Raw genomic sequence first — 11,235 nt, forward strand, 5'->3', positions numbered from 1 at the left:
TCATAAAAAAATTAAACAATCTTTTAATTATGAAAAATGTATTGAATGTTATCACTTACTATGCTAATTTCTCTTTGTTACAACTAGTGTTTGTATAAAATGTAAACAATTACAAAATCTGTTTCATTTGCAAATTTTTTATTTATTTTTGGATGCTTTTAAACATTGCTCAGTCTTCAAGTTGATTTAGAAAATTAAAAACCTAATTTTCGAGCTTCAGCAGCCTTATTTTTTTCTAACATGTCCATAGCTTCTGCAAGTGTTGAAATAGGAACTATTGAACTGTTGCAGTTTCTTAGATTCATTTTCATCCTTTTCGTGAGAAGATTCAATATGACTTTCATTCTCTTATTTTTTCACTTATGTCTGCATCTGTAAGCTAACATTTGTTTTTATAGAGTACTAGCTATAATACCCGGCGCTACCCGGGTTTTCTTCAATGAGACTTTTTGGATCACACGATTTCCCCCTTCTTTCTTTGAGGGACATAGAAACCGTGTCTAAGTTAACCAATTTGGCGACTTCCTGCACGACTCATGAATTAAACAAATCTAGATTTAAAGAAACGTAGAAATGAATATATATATACACTGCTGGCCACCGTAAATGCAACACCCTGAAGGAAGCATGCAAATAATATGAAATTTACAACATGCATTAGCGGAGGTGAGATATGCAAATGATTAGAATTTCAGCGCAGACGCACATCACGCGCGCCTGTGGCGCTACTTCAAAGCGCTATTTAAGGCTTGGAGATTTCGACGATTTGAAGTATGGCAATTGTGTTTTTTTTGTGGTTTTTTCAAAAAAACGATCAATTATGCCTCGTAGAAAACAGCGATCATCTTTTGATCAAGTATCCGAGTGCGACAGAGGAAGGATAGTGGCCTACCGAGATTGTGGATTATCTTTCAGGGAAATCGGTAGTCGTGTTGGACGAAACCAAACAACTGTAATGTGGATATGTGATCGTTGGATGCAGGAGGGTATGACGGACCGACGTGTTCGATCGCATCCACCTCAGTGCACCACTTCGTGATGACAGGCGTATGGCAGTGACGGATCGCGCAGCCACATCACGAACCATAGCACAGCACATTCAGTCTGTACCGCATCATCCAGTGTCTGCGCGTACCATTCGACGCCGTTTACAGCAGAGTGGTCTGTCCGCAAGACGTCCATTGCTTCGTCTACCCTTGACGCAGAACCACAGACGTCTCCGCCGCCAATGGTGCGATGAAAGAAGGATGTGGACGGCACAATGGAATGAAATTGTCTTTACTGACGAGTCACGCTTCTGTCTGCAACACCACGATGGTCGGATTCGAGTCTGGAGACACCGTGGAGAGAGGATGCTGAACAGCTGCGTTATGCACCGCCACACTGGTCCTGCACCGGGTATTATGGTATGGGGCGGTATTGGATATCACTCTCGCACTCCTCTAGTACGCATTGCCGGTACTTTAAAAAGCCAGCGCTACATCTCCGAGGTGTTGGAGCCAGTTGTCCTACCTTACCTTCAGGGCTTGCCCACAGCCATATTTCAACAGGATAATGCGCGATCACACGTGCCACGCATTGTCCAAAGGTTCTTCGTCAATCGCCAGATTGAATTGCTTCCCTGGCCAGCTCGCTCTCCGGATCTTTCGCCGATAGAAAACATGTGGTCCATGGTTGCTCAACGATTGACCCAGATTACATCCCCAGCTGCCACACCAGATCAACTTTGGCAATGCGTGGAAGCTGCTTGGTCTGCTGTACCCCAAGAACACATCCAAAGTCTCTTTGAATCAATGCCGAGGCGTGTGGCAGCGGTGATCTCCAACAATGGCGGCTACTCTGGCTACTGATTTTGGCAGGAACCACACTTCACAGAAGTCTATAAATTTAATCATTTGATGCTTGGTCAACATGTTATCTACAAAATAAATATTGTTGCGATATCTCTTGTCTTTCTTGGTGTTGCAATTTGGGTGGCCAGCAGTGTATATATATATGCACAAAAAGTTGTAAATGTAAAACACGTAAAATTCCAAAATCCCCAAATGGGGATCGTGGCAGCTAATAGGTTAATATTATGCATCTGATAGTCATAAATTATTAGTGAAAATTATTCCATTTTGCATGAAAGTAAGCTTTTGTTATTTAACCGTATCTGTGGCGGAAAAACATGTTTTTGAATAGGTTTTTGACAAACAGTCTGCACAAAAGTGAGAGAGAAATTTATTATTTAAATCGTGCAATTAGAATTTCATTAGGAAGTTTAAGTTTTTTTTACTCTTAAATTTTTCTTAATTATGCACACCAATTAGTGCCCACATATTTTATTGAAATATGCGCTAATTATTTCTTATTATCGAAAACAGTCTACTTATTTCTATAACTTTTCAATGTTATATATTTTAATGCTTAGAAAATATTTTCATATTTTGTATTGCCTTCCTACTCGCATAAGACCAATTTACCATTCAGCACTTTGTGTTTCCAATGTTTTGTATTTCCTAATTAGTAATTCCGAAATCATTATTATTGCATGGATATCCAACTGAAAAGTTAGGTCCGGCTAATTGTTTTATATTTAATTTTCTGAGCTTCATATATCTCTAAGTGAGCTCAATATTTCCAAAATCGAGAATTCAATAGAATTTTTAAAATGATTGATGTGACAGGAAATCCCACCGAATTTCTGCATTTCTACATTAAAATCGACAATTTTAACACTGATTTCTATGAGGATCACTCTTTTCCTGACCCTCAGAGCGATGCTGATGATAATTATGATGTCTATTCAAAAAACCTTATTACTGTGAGTATTGAAAATGTGGCAAACCATCATAAAGGCATAAACTATTATACATGTATTGACAGTGTTGAAGAAATGACAAACTATTGTAAAGGCATATAGACTTCTGAAACACAATGCTAGGGAACCACGGTAACCAAAGTAAATGTTCGGATAGTGATTGTTGAGGCCCAAAAACCATTGTTGTCTGATATTTTTTGCCCATTTGGGGCATTTGCCCTGCTCTGACGAAATTTTAAAGTAGCTTATCATTCAAGTCGGATGCCATTTGGTATATATGTAAAATTTGGTGATGATCGATCTAAAATTGTAGATTTGTATAGAGAACACACACACACAGAAAATCAATTTTATATATATATAGATAAACCTTGTACTGGATGGAAGATGTTTTAATGTGCAGGAAGGCTCCTCCTCAAGATGATAAAAAATTAAAAATATTTTAAAATATCTATTTGAAATAAAATACATTTATCTGGTGTGCCCCCTTCAAAGGTCAATTCTGCATATGCCCCTAATTGGCAGGTACTAATGAAGTCATCCAAAGATACGATAAAACACCAGCTGCAGCAGAAAGAAAAAATGCCAGTGCGTGAAACGTAACAAAATCATTACTTAGAACCAAAATAAAAATCCAGATATTTTTTTTAATTGTAATTTTTTTTAATGCTTAAATGTAGGCTACATGTTATGTTCTGGGAAAGTCCAATAAAATACAGAATAAAGGAAAGGATGACTATGTATAAAAGTTATCTAGGAATTCTGAGAAAAGAGAGAGAAATTTTGCAAAAATGACATATCCGAATCAAACTTCAAAACATTAGGGAAAAAATCAAACTAAACAAGTAATTTCAACATTAAATTGAATAAGAAACTAAATGGAAATTTCTGATATTCAAATTATTAAAAATTTTAAGATAGCCAAGTTCGCATGTAGTAGAATTCAGTTGATTCCTGAATCTTATAGTATACTTTTGCTCAGTAAGGATCCAGATTTCCCAACAACCAAGTTCTAATGATCCAGGTGAGTTAGAGTGACTTCACTTATGGTTTTAGTGAATAACCATTACCTAACACGACTGAATGTTATTGAGATGGATGGGCTGGCTCTAACTGTACAGCATATTCCAGTTCTCTGCTTAATGTCTGAGTCTTAGCAAATCATTTATTGCTACTTTCCTGTTGACTACAGAAATATTCCACATGCTGTGATATGTATATAAATAATTCCACATGTCATAAAATACATGGAAGTATATCTAGTCAAACTTGATATTTCTTTGAATCGTCATATTTCTGCAATATAAATGGGTTTCTAATTTTTTGAACTATTTTTATTTCTGAAAAGTCATTCTTTTGTCATTACTTTTGGTACAAACCTGCATTATCTATCATAATTTCTTCTTTACCTTTAAAATAATTTTTTGATAGTTTTTTAGGACATGCTGAGTGTATGCTATTTGTATATATATGATCTATCATATAGTTGATTTTATTTTCATCATCCTACCAAAACAGGAATTAATTGTAGAAGCTGGTGTTGTCTTCTGGCTTGACTGTGAGTATGTTATTACTAGTGGTCATGTGAGAAATGTCACAACTGCAGCAGAAAAAGCAGGAATATTTTCATGGAGCATTGAGCAACCTACATCTGCTCTTACACATCCTCGTATGTTTGACTTTTTTCATACTGTTCAAGAGAACTATTATTTTCATCGTATGGTTGACCCTAGTCATATTCTTTTGTTCAATACTTTATCTGTGAGCTCAAGTTTGATGAAGCCATGGGTTCATTGTGCTCTTGTGCAAGATTGTATTGCTCCAATTGGTGCTCAGAGCACAGGGTGCCGCTTTGATAAAAAGCCTCTGTTTAGGTATTCAGGCTGTCACAGATATGATGAGTCAGCTTTAAATGTGGCATTAGGTCTCATGTTCAACTTTTCTGCTAGTCAATATGTAGCAGCAGAAAGTGATAGGTTTTTTGAATACCAAGAGATAGTAATGTTACGGAAAGATCCTGGAAAGGAGCTTGTGATTTATGATATTCCTAATCCCATGGGTCCCTTGCCAGACTATTAAATAATTCTATGTTTTTGTGAGTGAGTTTATAAAAAATGCAATTTTTGTTGAACACTGTTATCAGGTATAAAATACTTGAAAACTATCTTGGTCATTCCAGGCAAATTAAAATTTTTTAACTTTTAAGACCTTCATCTTTAATTTTTAAACTTTGATTAAATACACATATATTCAAAATAATATCTGTGATAAAATGCATGAACTTTATGTATCAAGATTGTGATGGCTATAATTAAATTGAGTGATTGTAAAAAACAAATTTTTGCATTCATAATTTGTTAAAAACCAACTTTCTCATTTCTATTCTAAATAACATAGAGATTAGAAACTGAGGATGTGGTAGTTGATGTTTTTGATATGAAAAGGGGACACAATACCTTTTTTTTATTCATCTGGTTTTTTTTTAACTACAGGAAAAAAACAAAAAACTTTCAATGAAATCTTAAAAATTTTCTATTTTCATCTCTCCTATTAATGTTTGTCTAAGACATTAACATTTGTTTCCTTTGGAATGTCAACATTGCAGAAAAGTAGGGCTAACATAGAAAGTATTGAACAATATTCATACATTGTTCACCGGTCATGAGTTAACTCATGTTTTTATACTCGTACATAGTTGGTGTGATGAGTGAGCTTTTCAAAAACCGATCTACAATATGTTAAACAGCAATGTTATTGGGTTGTTCCAAAAGTTTCAAGCATTTTTTTTTATTCAGCAATGAAAAAAAGTTTGAGAAATTTCTCTATTCATCCCTATTTTTCCCAACAACTTTAAACTATTTTTCGGAATTTTCAAAATTCCATTCTTGTAGAATAAATGCAAAAAAAAAAAAAAAAAAAAAAAAAAGAATCTATGACTTTTGACAGCATCCATTTAAAGAATTTCAAAAGGGTCAAAACAAAAATGGGTAGTGCCGTGCCTGGTTAGTATGATGAGCATGGTAGAACATTCCAGCTTATCTCATAGATGTATTTTTTGATGACCAAACAAAAATTTGACCTTTTCTTTCTTTTCAAAAGCATTTTACAAACTGAATGTCAATTCATTCAGTTTTTCTCAGACTAATTTCACGAAATGTTTGTGAACTGTACTTTTCAGAGTATTTAGAATCTCCATTGAGTTTTGAGTTGTTGGCTTTGGATTTTCTTTAATGTTTTTCTATTAACCCTCTGGCTGCTCATCCCGCGATTTCCACGGGCAACTCAAATGTAGCAAAATCTGCTCATCCCGCGATTTCCGCGGGCATGTGTTTTTCTTCCTTTATTGAGGAGCGCATCCTGTTTTTCCCCCGTTTAACCACTGAAATAAATTATACAGTATTAGACGTTTCATTTATGTTTTGGCCAACAGATGTCGTTAGTTGTCCACTAAATTGCGGCATTTGAACGCACGTGGTATTACCGCACAAACTTCACTTTTAAAATTCACTGAAAAAAATTACGCAATTTTTGAAGCAATTTCGGTCCACAAATTGAGCAGTCAGAGGGTTAAGACATAGTCCATTCCAACCCTTATCTTCTTGGCTGAAATTCCTACATTTAAAACTTTGTAAAACCACCAACCTCTTGATTCATTTAAAGTAGTGGATCCTCACTGTTTTTGAGGGCATCATGCAGGTTTTGATCTCCTGCAGGCAGCATTGAAAAGTGATCAGCTAAAATGGATTTTCGGTGGTTTTTGAATTTTGAGACACTAACAGAAGCCATTCTCCCATTTAAAAAAGTCTTTCCACAATGAGCAGACAGCAATAAACATGGTTTGAAGGGAAAGGTGCAGGAAGAAAATATGGTCAATAAGGGAAAAATAGTAAAGCATCACCTCCATGCTTGTGTAAACATTTATACAAGTTTGAACAATATTAGCTTTGTTTCTTTTAGAAGAAACCATAACATCAAGTGCACCTTAATGCAACTTTTGATCAGCTTTATAAAAATATTAAGAACACACCTCTATTTTACTTCCTTGTGCCAATAAAACCAAAATCCATCCAACCCATTGTGCTAAAATTTAGACTAGACATCTATAAATGTTCACTTTCCCAGTGTTGTTGTAAAATGTTTGCTTTAATATGACAAAAAGACACCAGCAGCAGCAGTAGAACATGTGCCTGCCAAAAATGCTCAGAACTTTTGGAAGGACCTCATATATTGTATTTACCTAAATATGAGAAGACATATGAAAGACTCTCACTCTCTTTTGATGGGATAAATTTTATGAAACCTTTTTCACTGTGGGAAAACAGTATCCAAGGAATGAAAAAAATTACTTTGTTTTCATATAGTATATACGTGGACTGCTATTATGGGAAAAGCAGAATTGTAAATTCAATCATCCCTTCAAAAGTCTATGTGAATGCTCCTTCAGAATATATTCATTCATCTGTATACTGAACATATATTAGGCATCAGACTAATGGGTATATTTATTCATCTCGTATAAAACCCCTGATTTTGGAAACAAAATTTGGGAAACCAAACCTTGTCTTTCAGTCGAGTAAATGTAGTGGTTTGGATAATAAATTGAAATTAGATCTGAAACTTTCCAATAAAATTCATAAACATTTCAGAAATCCACTAGAGTGGCTTACTTTTTACTTCCCATATTCTGAGAATGCAACAGCTTTTTTAATGAAAGTTTTTTCAATCCTAGTAACTTATTTTTTAAAAATTAAAAAATTAAAATCAAGCTGAGTATATCCATTGAAAAATGAATTTCTAGGAGTTTGTTTTTATTAGATAATAGCTCGCAGAAACGTATGTTGCATATATGTATGTTTCATATTCATGAAGGTCCCAAATATAAACAAACATGCAAACTACTGAATAATTATTCCTAGAATTACTTATTGTGAAATATGTATTTATTTTCTTGTGTGTGTGAGATATATATAAAAAAATGAAGCTTAAAACCGACTTTCCAACTGGAACACTAGTCACATTGTGATATGAACTTGTAAGTGCTGCTTCTAATTGTAAATTTCTACATTTCTTAAGATTACTGTAGTGTGAGTGTTTTGTGTGAGTTTTATTTAATTTTAGAAACATAATTCAAAATGGCAAGTATTGAATAATGTAATATAAAAAATGAAAAAGATAAAATGATTCTGATTTTTATAGTATGTTTATCAAGTAGAGTCATTAGTAAGATTATGGCTTTGAAAACATAAGATAACTGTTAAATTCACCATATTTGAATGTGTTTTGTTTCATCATTAAATTTGTTGTGCTCGTACGCATTTTATGAATTTTTGTGTATTTTTGAAGTATCACTGGGTATATGATCATTCCCATTAATCTGTGTGATGTTACACTGTACTCTTAAAGTTTTATTGAAAATATATCCTAGTGAATATCAGATTTTTCTATTTTCATTTGGTATTTAGTGCTTGATTCAGATTTGTTTTGAGAAATAAGTGCTTTAAAATTAAAAATACACACACATATATATTTCAAATTATGGCTTAGATGAACAATCACAATCTTTGGTTCACGTAATCTTTGTTACAAAGCTTTCTGTGAGTACTTTGGTTGAAAAGAATTATTAAATATTTTTCGTTTTTAGATTCCCTTTCCTTGAATTTTAAAATTGAACAAACATTGTTTAGATCATTTCCAACTGAAAATAAATATTTCAAGTCATTCAGCATTAAGGGTAAACCAAAAGTATGCATCCTTCACTAATATAAAAATTATCAACTCTAGAGTTTTCCGCCTTGTAATTTCTTCAGTCTCTTTCAACTTCGGTTGGAACTTTTTCAGCTTAACTCATTTTAACCAATACACAGAGTCGGTTGGTCAGTTGAAAGTTAAGAATAAGGTACAGGAATGATTCTTTCCTCAATACAGGGGGGGGGGGGGTAAACAATGTCTTGAGACAGAATTTATCAATGAATAACAGCAGAGAGAGAGAGCTGGAATGGAATTGAATGCATGATTGAATGTGGTTTCTCATATATAGGCGAAGTTTTTGTCTTACATCCTAACTTTTGATGACCTTATAAACATTTATCTCAAACATAGTGAATCAATGAAAATACAGTCTACTGCATTCTGTATTTTATAAAGCAAGACTTCATTAATTTATGACATTTTATAACCCAACATAAATGAATGCATAAGTGATGGAATTTGTTGTTGTTGACCCAGTTTTATAAAGTTTCAATGAGAACAATGTTTTAACTTGCTTCAATTAGTTTTTACACAGATGGAATTTATGAAGGTGATTGGTAATAAGCCTTAGAAATATACTATATGAGATATACATTTTTTTAAACTAAGAAGAAAAATTGTAATAAAAAGAAATGTTTTATTTAATAAATAAAAAATATCAGAACAGCATTGATTACTAACCAGCACATTTCCAGATTATAACATTAGGATTAAAGAAAAGTTTCTCTTAGGATGCCTTTCATAGAAGTCTGTCTTCCATGCACCTTCATACTGATTCCTATATACTCTATGATTCTATAGAGAGTGTGAAGTTTTTGTCTTCTATTTCCCCAGAGGAAATGAAGAACCTATGAAGCATACATACTTAAAGTGCCCACTGTGTTGATTATATTTTTTTATTTAAACCATATAGTGTCAAAACAATATCAAAGTTCATCTAATATTTTTAGAGCTGAAGATATTTATCTCTCAGGCTTTTAAAAACTGAATTTACCCACATATAGTGTAATAATTAAGGAAGATTTAGGGAGTGCACAAAGGTTTTGTCAATTAATGTACTGTCAAACTCATTTAATATAAGACCACAGCTAGTACGTGCATTTCTAAAACTAACTTTGGTTTATTATCATTAATGCATTCCAAATTCCCCACTTTTTGTGTTTATCAGTGTTCAAATAAGTTTAATTAACACACATTTCTTTTTGACTCTGTGCTAATAAAACTTTTGGTAAAATGTAATGTGCCAAGAAACAATCCAAAACCAGTGAATTTTTTCAAAGTATATGATAACAGTACATGTAACCAATGTTAAGGCACATACATTAGTGAGTGGATTATGTAATGTAAGCATTCACAATTGGTTGTTCATTAATTTGTATGGTGTTGTGAACGATGAGTTAATCTTTCTTGAGCCACTCGAACTGGACCACTGGGAGTCAGTTTTTTCAATGAACACAAAGGAAGTTTGTATACCTAAGAACATATTAGAACCATTTCAGGGAGGTCTCACCTTACATGTTCTGCTTGAAAATGTATACGTGCCTTTATATATTTGTTGAAGTGGGTCTCTGGACTCCTAGGCAGAATTCTAAACACTATAAAAGACAAGAATTATATATATAAGTATCAAAGCATGTTTATGTTACATGAAAGTTTGTGTGGTCTCAAATAACTTCAGAGAATTGGAATTTTTTATAGAGTTAGAAAATTTCTCTAAAAGGCAGACCCTTTGATGAATTAGAATTACATAATGCCGGGTTCCTTGATTCATTTGGTATAAAATAGTCCTTCAGTATGCATTGTGGAAAACATATTAGACTGGGGCAATATAATTCCATGCTCAATCAGAGTAGATAATGTATTTGTTATGGTGCTTTTGCAAATTACCAATGTTACTTATTGATTTTCACATTTTTTGATAGATATGATGAGTAACAGTTGATATGAGTAAATGCTAGACTTTTCCCTTCTCGTATTATCAGAGTTCGACTGTATATATTTTTGAACAAAGTATCACGTTGCTGTGTTTGTAGTGTCTGAAAAACAAAGAATATTGCGATGGGTTTTACACTTTTTTTTTGATTTACATACGGCAGAATCTGTTTGCAAATGCCTGCTCAATGTACTGTCAAACCTCGTTAAGACAAAGTCACAGATACACCAAAAATATTTCCTACTAATTGGTGGTTGTATTAAGTGAGTTTGTCTTAACTATAGGTTCAACTGTACTTCTGGATACATTTTTTTTTTAATTTTTGAAATCAATACTACATTATTTCTTCAACAGATTAAGAGGATGTTCTAAGTGACTTGATAAATTATTGCATACACCTTCTATCAAGATATCCAATTCTTTGATATGACCTTTTGTTATTACTGACCTTAAAGGCCTTTACACGTACAATCTTCCCCGCACGCCCGGAGTGGGATGCTCTTGACAGTTAGTTGCACAGCATTCCAAGAGCATGTTAAAAAGAGACACATTCTTGCTCACGCTCTTTTCTGTATGAAGAAAGCCCTGTTCTAAATAGTGTGTGTAAAGGTAAGCATGTGGTGCAATTTAAACACTTTTGCGTGGCGTGTAAAGTTTTGAAAAGCGCAACACTCCACATTCAGGGTTCCCAGCAACCTGGAAAGTCAGGGAATCGGAAAACGGTCAGGGAAAGTCAGGGAAAATATGAAAT

At 33.7% G+C, this 11,235-nt stretch overlaps 1 protein-coding gene across 3 annotated transcripts in view; it reads left to right on the forward strand.

Annotated features, from left to right (window-relative positions):
* LOC149080074 (uncharacterized) overlaps positions 1-9,540 on the forward strand; it is a 36,106-nt gene extending 26,566 nt beyond the window's left edge. For all 3 annotated transcript variants that reach the window (XM_089239036.1, XM_089239037.1, XM_089239035.1), the window contains one exon: positions 4,322-9,540. In XM_089239036.1, the coding sequence (XP_089095162.1) occupies positions 4,322-4,882 (561 nt within the window). In that variant the 3' untranslated portion in view covers positions 4,883-9,540. The remainder of the gene's footprint in view (positions 1-4,321) is intronic.
* The last annotated feature ends 1,695 nt before the right edge of the window (positions 9,541-11,235 follow it).

Source organism: Pholcus phalangioides, unplaced genomic scaffold, assembly GCF_987345545.1.
Source record: "Pholcus phalangioides strain wild (caught in Gottingen) unplaced genomic scaffold, Ppha-v1.0 ptg000011l_1, whole genome shotgun sequence".
Taxonomy (NCBI): Eukaryota; Metazoa; Arthropoda; class Arachnida; order Araneae; family Pholcidae; genus Pholcus; species Pholcus phalangioides.